Source organism: Anser anser (genome assembly GCF_964211835.1).
Source record: "Anser anser genome assembly, chromosome: 7".
NCBI classification, from domain to species: domain Eukaryota; kingdom Metazoa; phylum Chordata; class Aves; order Anseriformes; family Anatidae; genus Anser; species Anser anser.
Genome location: NC_139727.1, coordinates 20095435 through 20110154, shown reverse-complemented (window position 1 = coordinate 20110154; position 14720 = coordinate 20095435). Strand labels below are relative to the sequence as shown.

At 44.0% G+C, this 14720-nt stretch overlaps 1 protein-coding gene across 1 annotated transcript; it reads right to left on the bottom strand.

The window, feature by feature from the left end:
* Window positions 1-14700, bottom strand: LOC310902808 (lipase member K-like). The gene is made up of 12 exons (XM_083844860.1): window positions 13448-14700; window positions 10897-11683; window positions 10121-10358; window positions 8284-8399; window positions 8003-8120; window positions 6113-6311; window positions 5481-5590; window positions 4713-4849; window positions 4068-4205; window positions 3878-3949; window positions 1741-1809; window positions 1-985 (listed from the first exon to the last, which is right to left on the bottom strand). The coding sequence occupies exons 4-12, from the start codon at window positions 8386-8388 to the stop codon at window positions 755-757; spliced, it is 1179 nt and encodes a 392-aa protein (XP_083700986.1). The 5' UTR covers window positions 8389-8399; window positions 10121-10358; window positions 10897-11683; window positions 13448-14700; the 3' UTR covers window positions 1-754.
* Between the last annotated feature and the right edge of the window lie 20 nt (window positions 14701-14720).

Below are 14720 nucleotides of genomic sequence, written 5' to 3'. Positions count from 1 at the left end.
TTCATCACAGACCTGTAAGCTCTCATTGACCCATGCTGGTAGTCTTAAAGGTCCGGGGTAACAGTATCAGTCCTGAGACAGCAATATTGAATTTTTTGTCCCTGCTGAAGCCAGGAATAAATTCATTTATAACGGAGTCCAGATTCCCAGTTTCGTAAGTCTGTGTGCTTGTAGGGGAATTGCAAGCACTTTAAAGCATACCACACAGGAAAGACTACATGAGATTCATTGTGTCTCAGAGGAAACATAGTTGTGACTCTAGACTAAATAGAAGTGTCTGAAACCCCAGATTCCTTAACTATGCTTCCTCTACCTTTCTGTACCTTGTGAATGAAACATGTCTGATGAAAATAAAAGGGAAAAGGGAAAGGGAAAGGGAAAGGGAAAGGGAAAGGGAAAGGGAAAGGGAAAGGGAAAGGGAAAGGGAAAGGGAAAGGGAAAGGGAAAGGGAAAGGGAAAGGGAAAGGGAAAGGGAAAGGGAAAGGGAAAGGGAAAGGGAAAGGGAAAGGGAAAGGGAAAGGGAAAGGGAAAGGGAAAGGGAAAGGGAAATGAAGTGCCTACCCGGATGTCGGCCTCAGCAGTCAGCCTCCTCTCCTCACTCCCATCACTGCTCTAGTTAAAGGCAAAATATTTTAGTCTACTACATTTAGGTGGTCCAAATAGTCAAAAATTTCAAAATACTTCAAACATAATGTTAATCTTACAAGACATATCAGCAAAAATGTGTCAAAACTGTAGCCTCAAAACTGCAGCTTTATGGATTCTTCATCATATGGACTATTTTGTGATACAAAATCTCTGTTGCATCAAGACCCAGTAAGAAATCCATATGGTTCCACTCGGGAATTGCCCTGTAGTGAACTAGGTTAGCTATCTGTGGGAGCAGGAGGGCAACGTCGCGAGGATCAGCCAGGCAGTCAGCTCCGCCACTCCAGATGGCAGTCGGCACTGTCATGTTTTTCACATTGTAGAGCGGTGGACCCATCTGAATGAATGGAAAAGGACAGTTTCACAGAAGACGGAAAGTAATAACAGGAAAGTGCTTGGAAGCAAGTTAGTGAAGACAAGACATATCTGGAGTGTTGCTTTAGCTCAACACTGCAGAGTCTTGCCATCAGGTGATTTTTCAGCACCATACCTCCTCACCTACAGTATGATTCTTCCAGTTAAAAACCATGTTAGTTTCTGAACAATTTGATTTTTCTTGCTTAAGGAGGCAAAAGGTTTTTTTCTTAATCACACTCTACCTCTGATATTCTTCTAGCCGTAGAACAAGAACTGCCCAAGCTCCCACAGGACACAGATTTAACTGCTCACCATTTGTCTTGCAACATCAGAACAGGGTGCCAGCACCTTGCTTTCTGTCATGGCTAGAGAGAAATTACAATCTGGATACAGACTTAAGTTTCACATATTTCAGACAGTAACTGGTCACATGGTCACTGTTGCTTTTACATGTCAGATTATAGACTCCAGAAAAAAAAATGAAAAAAAATCCCAGCTGGTTAAGTGGAAAGTATCTAATACTTTATTCCATTTAGAAGATATTTGTAAAGTAAAGTTTAAAATAGAAAATACTGTTGTTCCAAGAGGTGATCCTGCTGACTTGCTGCTTGCATGCCCAATTTCCTTTGTCAATAAAGGACAATAAATTCAGTGGAATCGTACGTGACTAATGCACACAAGTGTGAATGTACGTATAAAGGAGGACCACAACTTTAACCATTTGAAGCAGCTCACCTGCCTATAGCGAAGACTGTTATAGATGCTTCCCCCATCATAAGCTCTCAATGCACCACTTCTAACTCCCTGCAGCAGATTCAGAAGGAAATGTTTTAAACGGTCAGAGCAATCATGGAAAAGTAAGCTCCTGAATTATTTGTCAATATTAGTCTTTTTTTGAGATTTGGAAATAAATTTTTCCTCTCTTTTCAAGTGAATTGAAGAACAGCATGAAGACAGACAGCAAAGACAGATTCCCAAAGACGAAAGGATTCGTCTGTGGTTCTTTCAGAAAAGAAATATTGATCACAAGCACTGAGTGCCAAATTTTGTTCTGATTATGACATTTTGGTTTCTTTTCTACTTCCTTGCAGTGGTATGGAATAAAGAGAAAGGGACATCTTTGGCTTAACAAATTTAGGAGTGGGTTGCACATTAAATTTTCAGGGGCAAACATGGGAGCATGGTCTAAATGAAATTACAGTTCTGTGGGGGTGCAATCAATTCAAAAGAGGAAACTGAAAAGTTAGTTTTCATCATTGAGCTGGTAAGATTTTTAAAGTGTATCTCACATGTCTGCCATAGGTCCAGTACAATTAATTACTATCATTATTTTGGATAAATGAACACAGATTATGTTTATATAGTTTGTGATTAACACCAGGATGGGAGGAAATGAAAATACGAAAATGGGATTAGAATTCAAAATATTGCTTGTAAACTGAAGAATTGGTCTGAAATGACCAAAGACATGTTGGTTGGAAGGAGCCTTTGAATATCTCTAAACTAACTTCCCACTTCTGGAACAGGACTATCAGCAACACAAAGTCAGGGTGGCCCAGCCAAGCCCTGAACAATCCCCTGAGACAGAGACCTGCTCTGGGGATCTGCCCCAGGGCTGCTCCCTGCTCCAGGGAATACAGGTTTTCTCACTTTCAACTAGAACCCCTTGATCTGAAATTTGTCCCCATCACTCCTAGTTTTTCTCCTTGCCACTATTCATCAGTTAAGCTGAAATTCAGTAATATGTCATGTAAAACTTCATACATCAAGAAAAGCAAAACCAATGGTCATACAGAGAATGCAGACTAATGTGGATGAGCCCCACCACTTTAGAAAATGGAGTGTGTTACAGAAACCACAAAGATATTTTTGGGTCTCTGAACAGCAGTAGCATGTTAGCAACAAACTGTGCTCTACATACAGTCTGCGGGACACACTACAAAGATGTACGAATTGGTGAGGAACCAGAAGAGATGAAGAAGAGGCTTTTTTGATCCATGTTCTACAAAGAAACGTACAAACAATTGGGTGAATTTAACCTAGGAAAGAGAGGATGAGGGCAACATAGCAGAATTTCAGTGTCATACAGGCTCTGGTAGTGACTGTTGTCCATGTCCACAATGGGAAGGATGAGAAATAATCAGTTTAATTGGCAGTAAGAGAATCTGTGTTATATATTATAAAAAAACATTTCTAATTACAAGCACAGGGAAATATAGAAATTGAGTCCCAAAGGAGGCTGTGGTATTGTCATACTTTCCTTTAAGGGCAAAATTGGTCCATCCTTGACAACTGTTTTCCTGCACAGGGTTAGTGCTCAGAACAAGTCAGCATCCAACAGGTATTTTTCCCCTTCTTTCTGTAGCAGGTAACAGTTTGTGTGAGAGTATTTGATTCACAATCCAATAAATCCTAGTACTACCCAATCTTTCTGGCTGCTGTCTTTACCTTACCTGGATCTACAGGGTGAAGGACTGTTACCTTTTGATAGCCTGATTATCCCTACATTTTGACCTACCCAGTAAATCTGCAGATGATGTCCAGGAGAACCTCTGCTGCAGTCTGACCTCTAATGGCACTCAGGCTGCAGGGCAAGACTAGAGCTGGTCTGAAATAAGATCCCTGAAATGTGCCTGCTGGGCATGCAGGGTCCTCAGCTCCAAATGTTTCTCCCTGCAGATCCAGTGTTTCTGGCCCACTTGTTGATAAACAGGTAACTCAAGAATCCACGTAGCATTTTATGATGGAGTGAAAACAAACCAACAAAGATATCACTAATACATTGCAGCAGACCAATACAAGAGACTGACCACAAAGGACTATTACGATAACCCATACTGTTTTGCACAGGGAAGTAGCTGGGGAAGTTTACCTGCAACCAGTGGATTAGATTTTGTACTGATGTTCCCGCTGGGGCGTGTGCTGCATACACATCTATTTGGCTCTGAAAGGTGTCAAACACATTTCACAACAGGTTTCACTTGGCTCCATGAAACAGGGCAGGCAAGGCTTTCTCTTTCAAAAGGATACCAAAAGCACTTTATAGATTTGTTCCTACATACCATATTTACATTCTTCCAGTTAAACCCAAAGAGCATGGACAAGAAGTTCCTGCAGGTCTTTGAATGGGTACAGAATTTCGAAAGGACCAGTTCACCCAAGATAGTGTGTGGTAGAAACTCTTTGGTGCCAAACATTTCCTGCAAAATTGCAAGCATGCTAATAAAACATGAAGATTCACCACACTTTTCCTCAAAGCACTACTACTTCATAGCTTCTATTTTACCTGTGTTGCCCATGTGTGGACCTTTCTTTGCAGTCTGTTAAAAGTTTCTGTTTCATGATTTTACATTCATGACCTTTTACATTCGTTGTACTTTTGCAGTAAAACACAGGACACAGATCAGAGTCTCCACATTAGTCTTATTGTCCGACATTTTGGTACTTGCTGCTTGCACATCTGCCCATAACCTCAACCCTCTAGGCTCTAATTCTGACAGAATATTGTGAAGACAAAATTTAGGACAGGACAGAAAGATTCTGGACTGATATGTATGATCCCCTTCATTATGAAAACAGACAGAGCAAAAAGTTCATCTCTCTGTAAATGATTTGAAATTTGCTGTGTAGGTCATTTCAGAATCCCTATGAAAAAATACATTCATTATGGCTATGTGGAATACAGTCTGTGCAAAGGACCAACGTACCTTGAGACCATAGTCAGAAAAGAATGCTAGCTTTTTAAATGGACTTTGAATAAATGCGACTGTGGCCACAGGTGCTAAAGCAAAGTGCATTTTAATTTTCTGAGCCAGGTGAGGTATAGTGGAAAAGGCTATAAAAGCTGAAAAAAGAAAAAAAAACAAAGAAAAAAAGTGGCTTACTCTGTCAAGGCATTCAGGTACATAGTTTAACTTTAGTAAGAACTGCTTTACAGATCCCAAAGATAACAGAGACATCCTACATTGCCATAGGGTCAGTCAACAAGACTACTCCTGCTGAACTTTTGTCTCACCATCCCAGGGTGGGCTGTGATCCAGCCCAACTTTCATGTGTTCCTGTTGCTCAATAGCTGGGTCAAGATGACATTTGCAGACCAATCCTTTCTTGCAGGAAAATTTGCTGTTGGCATTGCTTCACAAAAGGCTGCCTGGGAACCTTTACTAGTTGGAAAGCATCAGGCTTAAAACCTTCCTGATCACAGGTCCAAGAGTGGATGCTGAAATGCCATCTGCTCATTCCAAGAGTTAATTATTTTTCTAACTGTATTGGCCAAAACCCTGATCTGGCTAGCAACAGGAATTGTTCTAAAATTTCTGTGAGCAATGCAGAGCATGTACCACTTTATTGATGATGGGCTTATATCCGTATTCAGTTTCCAGCGCAATGAAAAACAAACAAAAAAAAGAGAGTATGGCATATCTAGTTAAAACTAGAAATGTTATATAGCAGAAAGCTGTTCCCCACCAACTTACCTATAGTGGTGCCTTGTGAATGACCAATGTAATATAACTGCTTTTGTCCTGTTTTCTGTTCAATAATGTTTATAATTGCTGGGAGGTCATGTTTAGCCATTTCATCAAAGCTGCAGAAGGAACAGTTGCTGTCTTACTTGTATGTGGATTACCTACATCTAAATGACAGTCATCAACAAAGCACAAAACCAATGGGGAGGGCAGGACAACCCCACAACTGTCTCCATGCTACTTAGTATGTCCTTTGGTAAACACATGGAAAAATACTGCCCGTGAGATGTATTTTGTGTCCATTCTGAGACCACTCCTAACATTTTGGGTAAAACACTTGTCTTCCCCTTGCCAATTAAACGTATTATTTTGCAAGAGACAAGAAGGTCCAGTAAGACAATCTTTTCAGGTGTGGGTATGGGAACTGCAGGCCAATGGAGCAAGGGTCTGACTTCTGGGGGTATTAAAGACATTGAACTGCACATGGTTTTTCACCATTGCTGAAAACTGTGTATTATGCACCTAAAATAAGAGGACACTCTTCAGTTCAGCCTGATTCATTCCTCCCCAGGCTAGAACAGCATCACTTGAAAACAAAAGAAGCCATTTGTATCTCAGTTCCTCAAAGTACCGCTGTTTACCTGAAAGCCCAGAATTCCTTTCGTTTGGGAGAGAGGACCTGATGTCGCTTGCACCAAGTGTTCCCTCTGCTGTTTCCTATCCAAACATCATAGCCAGCATCCGCAAGAATGAAGCCCAGACTGTTGTTAGGCAAATTGGTAACCCACATGCTGCCTTCTGCAAATAAACCATGCTGCAGAAATACAACAGGCCTTGGACCTGAAAGACAGGCATCATGACAACTTTTTTTTTTCTTTTTCTTTTTTTCCCCCAATGCTGTCTGACAGCATTTGAGACAGTTCGGGAATTCTTTTACTTTTTAAGTGTACAGAAGTTTGCAGTTCTGCCTCCCTTGATTTCAGTAAAACAAGTTTGTTAGGTAGTAGATGCACCAAGTGCACTATACCTCAAAGCGCTTTGCCCTTTATTCCCCAACGTCCTTTCTCATCTTCTCTGTAGCTAACCTATCACTAGGTAAGTCAACACCTAGAGCTGGGGGACAGTATACAAAGAAACAAAACAAAACAAAACAGTTTTCCCGTTCTCCTTATTTTCTCTAACCCCCTAAACAATGCTGGCAGATCTCTGCTCTCAGAGCTACAAAGATGTGCTTGTGAGCTCTTTGCTGTCATGATGAATTTCAGAAGGAGGCAGAATAAGTTTTCCTGTCTGGCCTATCTTTACTTTGGACACATTCCAAGGGCTGGGAGGATGAACACCCAGAGGCAGGGAAGAGAATCAAACCCTTGTCTCCCACACCCTGTGGCAGGTCCCTAATTACTATCATAAATATGTATAACACATAATTTGTGATTACTATTATAGGAGCAATAGATACCATTACTCTCCCTACTCTAGATAAAAGCAGCTGGTGCTGCCTTTTCAGAGACATCTCATAGCACCTTCTTTTGTCTCCAATCTCCAAGAGCACAATTGGGTCAAGTATTTTCAGAGATGCAAGCAGATTGGTACCTATGCTCTGCATCTCAGCAGGCTTCTGGCAGAGTTGCTTTGCTGGGAGCATTAGTAGAACTTGGGTACCCAGGTAACTTTGTAGGCAAACACGGAGGTGCCTGGAGAGGTGAGAGGATAAGAACAGGAGGTTCTGGCTGAATATGAGAAGCCAATGCTTTACTGTGAGGGTGACAGAGCACTGGAACAGGTTGCCCAGAGAGGTTGTGCAGTCTCCTTTGGAGATATTCAAAACCTGCCTGGATGCCATCCTGCACAATGTGCTCTAGGTGATCCTGCTCAGTATGGGGGTTGGACTGGATGATCTTCAGAGGTCCCTTCCTACCTTGGCCATTCTGTGATTCTGTAATTCTGTGACACCCCTTTTCAGTTGAAATTTTGGATCTAGAGTCTCCCAGTTTTGCTCAAGTCTCTTTGTCCTCGTTTCCCTAACCTTTCATCCTTTCTTTCCCCTCTCCTTGCTCCCTGTGAGCAAAGGGATCTCCCTCAGGTACTGTGACTTCTGCTCTCCCCTCATTGTCACTCCTCATAGGACAACAGGGCCCTATGGCAGATGTTCAAGGAGTATCAAACTGCTCTGCCAATCTGCCACACAGCTGCAGGACCACATACTAGGAGAGAGGCTCACAAAGAAAACCCAAGGTGTGCATGGGGCACTGGTAGTTAAGATGGATGGTCCACTCTTCACTGCCAGGACTGCAACCTGCTGTGTGCATGGAGCATCACCCACTCTCAGGTCTCCACACAGGGGAGAAAACATCACTGCAAGGGATCCACTCTCCCTACCAAGTCTTGTTGATCAAAAGAGACATTACAGATACCAAAGTCATGGCATGTCCTTGGGATCTTGAAAAACCTCCTGCACAAGCCCCAGTATTCCAGTCAGAAGGCAACAGCTTAAGGTATGGCTTTTCCAGTATAGCACAGATTAATTTTACCTTTGTTTCCAGCATTTCCTCTCCCATAAGGAATTCTGTTAATCTGAAGGATATATCCATCTTCAGTCACCACATCATACTCCTCACTGGGGTATCCCCAGAAGGAGACCATTTCACTCTGTAAGTGAAAAAAGTAAAGTATAGTGGTGCTCACCATCAATGTAATCCATAAGTAAAAAGTTAAAAAGTTTAAAAAAAGTTAAATTAGTATTTAACTACTGATAATTTATATGACTGTTCCCACACAACTACTGCCTCTGTTCCATCTCTGTCATACTTACAATGTTCATATGTGCTTCTGGATTCTTAGAAAATAGAAAATCAAAGAGCTGCTGCCCAGATACCATCCCATGGGCCAAGGACATCAGAGCTAGAGCCAGCCACATCCTCGGTTTGCCTAGAACAACATATTCACTGTGTCACTGCTATCAGAAGCAAGGGAGCCTCATAACACGCCTGCACTAACAGCTTTGATTTCATACCACCTAGATGCTCGCTTGAGTGTCAGAGAGAAACACTGCTCACTGACCAAAGCTCAGGAGACGCCAACACACACACACAGACACACACAGACAAACACACACACGGTAAAGTACTACCTGTGCTTTCATTGTAAGCCATCAACAGGTGATTTACAGCAGTGAAAGGAGAGACATGGGCAGGAAAATACCTCAATGAGGGACTCAGACTTATTATGTTGGTTTAGATGGTCTTAAAGCATTAATGTGTGTGCAGTGGCTCAGGAAACACTTGCTAATTGGGATATTCTCAGGGAGGTGGAATGGGATTTCAGGAGTTCTAGTAAGGGGCAAGGGAACAATCCTTGTAGTCTCTACAGACCAGTGGAAATTGCAAGTGTGTTAAAATACAACATCACATGCCTGATCTTTTTCCTGTTTTTTGATTAAAGTACCTCTTCCGCTCAATAGAAACCAGAAGACACCTTTGGACCCCAGCCTGTCATGCAAAGACCCTGACATGGTGGGGATCAAGGGATGTTTGGCTCTTTCTACACAAATTTCAGGAGTACAGCGCAAGACGTCAAATATATACTTGCTAAGTGTTTAGTCATGGCTTTAAAAATGAGCCACTACAGTGTCTTAGGTTCCAAGATACTGGGTTGGACAGGGAACCACCAGGGTGCCTTCAATCTAAGTTCTTCTTTTATTGTGTCAGTGAGTTTCTGATTCTGACCAGCGTCCAGCAGCGAGTACAGCCCAGCTTGGTGCCAGGATGATACAGTTATCATATAGCCACTACAACATCTAATGAAAGACTGTCTCCCTTATGTAATTAAAATGTGTTTTAGGTTGTTTCCCAGTTCTCAGACCCTGAGCCAGACCTTCTTTTATAAGCACACAAAGGATGTAGGGGTCTATTTGTCATAGAAGTTATGACATATTGCAAGCCACTTCTCCTTATCCGTTCCCAACTGTGTTACAGGAAATGGTAAAACTGAGCTGCTGCTCTGCCAGGGAGAGCTTTGTAACATTGCAATGCTGTTTGCATCACCTATTAAGTCAACTGTCCAGGTCTACCCAGGAGGCAGAGTAAGGACAGCAGGTTGATTTTGATTAATCTTTTAAGAGCCAACATCATATTCACTCCCTAAACAGAAATAATGAAAAGAAACCCTCTAGTCACTTGCTCTTTCCTTGATTATAGTGAAAATGACAAAATTAATTACATTTCATTTAGAAAAGGACACTTGTAAGTGCCAATCTGTATGTGAATTGTATCACCGTACTTGGGATCAACATACCTTCCAGTGCATCTAGGAGTCAATAATACTGGTAGGAGACTGGTTGAAAACCGTTTAAAAATACTTTGTGCACTGGAAATTTAACCTTCCACAAGAAGTGATGAAAGCAAATGGGAACTTCTTCCCCTGTGCTTCCCCTTGGTAGTCTGTCGTTTCACCTGTACTAGGCAGAGAAAGCTGGGGTAGACCAATCTCTGATTTGACCCAGAAGACCAGGCTTCACTCCCCTCTCATCAGCCAAACACAGACAGTTGGGTTGCAGCCGTTTTCCTTCAGCCAGAGCCATAAGCACCATTCACATCCACATGCATGCTTAGACAGAAGCCCAGCTGTACAAGTATTTTTCCCAGACCCACCTCTAGAAAAGTGAAGGCTACCAGCCTGGCCGAAGGGTCGCACAGCTCCCGTGAAAGGAGCCAGTGAGATGTCAGTCCCTCTGATGGACGGGCAGTACACGAAAGCAATGCCGGGCACGCTGAGTCGGCAGGAGATGAAGATGTGGCACACAGCGGCAGCTGGGGACCAATCCCCACTCCACACTGGTGTGCTGCACAGCACTTGTCACCTCTCTTAAGACAACTCTATTTGAACCATCTCAAGGGTGGGGTAGCAAGAACAGAGAAGAGTAAATGTAAACACATTGAGATGTTAAACATAAATCATTAGGCAATACCATACTTCAGAAAGTATGGTTGCCCAGAATTTGTTTATGCCGGCCTATTAAATATTGTTTAGGCAGCAAATAATTATGTAAATTTAAAGGTGATTTCCATCAATAAAGTGATTTAATTGATAAGCCTGAAGAAAGTTCCCAGCTTCACATTCCAATGACCATTTTACTTATTTATTACAAGAGAAATTGTTAAGTTCTTGCAAGGGACAACTGGCATCTGAAATGGCTTTCTGATAGCAGATACCGTATTTAAGAAACGATGATATGCCAGACAGAGCTCTACAACCCTCTGTTTTATAACAGTATGGACAGAGCTGGTGAATGTGAATTTAAGATTAAATCCCAGGCAACCATTTAAAAAGATCTGTAGTTGGACTGGCTGGGGCAGCATTAACTTTCTTCATAGTGCAGAGATGGGACAAAGCTAGGGCAGCTGATGGCGAAAATGATACTCCATACCATATAATGTCATGCTCAGCAATAAAAAATGGGGAAGGGCGGCTGTTCTCCAAGGCAGCCATTGCTCAGAGACTGAGCATTGGTCTGCTCGCAGGAAGTGGTGTGTGATTGTCTTTGCATTGCTTGTTTTTATTCTCTTCCCGTCATTTCGCCTTTCCTGTTTTCTCCACCTGTCCCACTCTGGGGGCAGAGGGAGTGGAGTGGGTGAGCAGCTGTGTGGGTGCTTAGCTGTTGGCCAGGGCTGACCCACTGCAACATCCATGTTCTTCACACCCGTACGGGAAAGCACAAAGAGCACCTAAGCTCTACCGTACGTACACGCGGTAGGCAGGTGCATCTCTTCACATTTATCCTTCCCCATCATCCCTGTCAGGGCTGTGGCTGTCTTCTGCCCCACATTCAAGGATTGATTTGCCTTGAAATCACAGTGCAGGATCAATGGGGAAAGATGGGTCCTGACTGTCAAACTGGAGCGGACCTGGTATGTGTCCAAGGCACGTTACAAGATGTGGTAATGGGTCCGCTCTTTAAACATAGCCATAGTAAAAAAAAAATGCTCATCATTTAGAGACTTGGAGGTTGCTTCTTGCGTCTTACTTTTACAGTACAGAAGCCACACTTCCAGGAGTAAGACACCTTTGTCTTTCACCTTCTGAGGAAACTGATCATGGAAGTCTGTACTCTGGGGCAATGGCAGGGCAATTCTGGTTGGGCTCATCTAGAGGCACTGTCCTCCCTGAAGGATGTAAGGCTAAGGTTTCATTCATAGCCAAGAGTCCCACGGCACCTGAAAAGTGATAACATTATCACAAGTCTTGCAAGATACTTAGGCCTCTCAAATCTCATATACAGCTCTTGCTAAAAATCAAGGAGAGGCCCTTGAGAATGATCACATAATCGTGGCATCAAAGAAGTGTTGGTGGGAATGGATCTTCAGAGATCTTTATGCAGTGTCCCACTAGAAGAAAGACTATCCCCAGTACTGGATCAGAGCGGCCCTGGCTTTGAGCAGTCAAGTTTTGGAAACTCCCCAGGATGGAGATCCCCCAGCTCTGTGGTGACTGTCCTGGGGCTGCTCCCCACTCTCGAGAAGCATTACCACAGGTCTACTGTCAACATCCAAAGGCACAACGTTGTTGTCCCTTACCACATTATGTGCTGCACCAGAGCGGCTTTTGTCTCTAACACCTTTTGCGCTCTCAGAGGTCACAGGCTGCTCGCAGACCCCTCTCAGGCCGCCTGTGGCCAGACCCAATAAACTCAGCTCTGCCCACCTCTCATAGAGACACTGCAACTTTACCAGCCTGTATTGGGCCTCACCAGTGTCTCACAACTGTTTTGCACTGGGGAGAGCAGAACTGGACCTGGCATCCAGGTGTGACCTCCCTTGTGCCAGAGATAACTGACTGAGATCAGGTGGCCATGTTTCCACTCCTGCAGCCTAGTCTGAAGTTCTCTGTCTTTGCAGCACACTGTTGGCTCATACACAGTTTGACATCCACCACCACTCCCAGGTCCCTTCCAGAAAGGCTGTTATGCCACAGCTCCTAATGAGTGTGTTATCATGCCCTGCCCTCATCCAGGGCTTCCTGTCACCCACACATACTTAAGTTAGGTGTTTGGTCCTGAAACAGAAAGATGTCACACATCCAAGAGTCCTCACCCACTTCATGGAGCTTTTTCTTGCAACACATTTACTCTCTCTGCTAACAGTCCATAATGGTCACCAAGTAAGCACAGAGTGCTCTGTACTATTCTTGTTTAGGTGCTTTCACCACCTATCACACTCAAGTTTAATAATCTTTTTCTATAAAATCACTGCCAAAGGTTCTGTCTTGATCCTTAATATTTCTGTTTCGGTTCTCTTAATCCTCTTCTCTCGTCCATACCTTCTTATTTGCCTCCACCAGGACACAATTTACCAAGAATATGCACCAAGAAACTCTACCGATGTAGACTTTCTTTACCAAGAAACTCAACTTAACTTTCTCACAAATTAAGCTGCCAGTGAGAATCCAGACAAACCTTCAGTAAAATAAACCATTCCCAAGCAAACTTAATGTATTTGGTCATTTGGTCTTACACAAAACGTTTATGAGGTTTGAGAAATCTCATTTTCCTGAATAAACAAGCAACAAACCACTGCTCAGCCCACTGGCAGAGATATAATTGCATGATCCAACAGATTTTTTTAGAGGAAAGCAGCTACAGTCAATTTCCATTCAGGACCTCTCATGCCTCTAAGCAAGGCTGAATGCAAAGCTCAGCGGCACCCTGAGCCCAAGGACCACAGGGGACTACAGCTTTGCCACAGCTATGTCCAGTACCAAAAAGAAAGGCACAGCTGTGAAGTGCTTCCTGAGCTTTCTGCACAGTGCACCAAGAGATGGAGGGCACCCACAGCAGGCGGAGTGCAGAGCACGGTGCTGACCTGTGCTCCCTGCAGGAGGTGCTGTGGAGAGGGACACATCCTCCAGCACGGAATGGTGTAGGCAGTGGTATCAAGAAGAGGAAACCTCTCAGCAGTCTGAATTCACAGCCTGAAACTTACATGTTGGAGGGTCAGTTGAGTGGTCAATTTCTTTTTGAAAAAAAAAAAACAAAGTTGAGGAAGCCCTAGACTCAACAGCACCACGCCACAACTCAGACGGCAAAGGGTGACAGGGGCTCCAAACTCTCTCAAAGAAGTGCCTATTAAACATCTGCCTCGAGGCCAGCTCTGAGCTCCCATTCAAAGTGAGTACCATCAACACCCTCAGCAGGCAAACGCAGTCCTTTAGATGCAATGAGCTCCACATAAGGGGTTTTACATCAATCTGTTGCAAGACACGTGTGCTGAAGCACCAGGTTATAGTGTCTCCCATGCTCCCATGATCCTATCTGCAGTTCTCTGGCACTTCTTCCCTCACCTACGCAGCTCAGTAGGGATGATAATCCAACCATTTCACTGTCACCCACTCTCCAGGCTGGCAGGATAGGAATGTGTTTTCCTGAATTGTGGCCACGAGGCAAACTGCTGGCAGTGTGTTAAAGGTGGAAGGGGCAGCTCTGCAAAGACAACAGGTGAGGTGAAGTTCCTTCAGCTTCTGCCTGTGGGCTCCAAGAAGCCACAGCAGCAACCTAATAAATTTAGAAAATGCTGGTTGTCGCCTACTGGTATCCACTAGTGTGCTATGACCATCATTGAGAAAATTTCATCCTTCTCCGGGTGCATACCTGCCACCACCCCTCAGCATTATCTACTCCACTCTCAGTACATTGGGATCCCTCTTTCCTAACATCAAGCCATAGCTTCTTGCAAACTTCAAGCTACTGCCAGGTACAGTTATAGGAAAACTTTAGGTGCTGGAGATGGCCCATCAGCACTTTCTGGAAGCTGTCAGACCCTCGAGTAATTCTTGCTGGGTAGCACCTCCAGGTGGGCAGGTTTTGATTACTTTAGAAGCTGATCTTCATCAGGGTGGATGAAGCCCCGAGCATTCCCGGATAACTGGTGCAGGGCTGGCTTAGCATGCGTCTTATCCTTCACGAACTCGCAGCCTTCTACATTGTCACGCTCCGCTTTCCGGGCTGAATGCTGTGCGACAGTTTCCCATGGCAGGCCGAGCTGCGTGGATGAGCCCCAGCACACATCCCACCCACGCTCCCCATCACAGAGTACTGCCTCCCCTGGCTCAAACGCCACGCGTCACCAACTGCACAAAACCCAAGAACTCAAAAAGAAGCAAACTAAACACAAGGCGGCCTCGCCAGGCAAGGCGCGGGGCTGCCGCGGGCCCTGAGGCCGGGCAGGGCCGCAGCGGGGAGGGGAGCGGAGGGGGGCG

Excerpts from the sequence above, each read along its gene's own strand:
- LOC310902808 (XM_083844860.1), bottom strand. The coding sequence starts at position 8,388 with ATGTGGCTGGCTCTAGCTCTGATGTCCTTGGCCCATGGGATGGTATCT. Across the intron at positions 3,950-4,067 it reads ACTGGAAGAATGTAAATATG|AGCCAAATAGATGTGTATGC; the intron begins GTATGTAGGAAC and ends GACACCTTTCAG. Across the intron at positions 1,810-3,877 it reads ATCTAATCCACTGGTTGCAG|GGAGTTAGAAGTGGTGCATT; the intron begins GTAAACTTCCCC and ends AATCTGCTGCAG.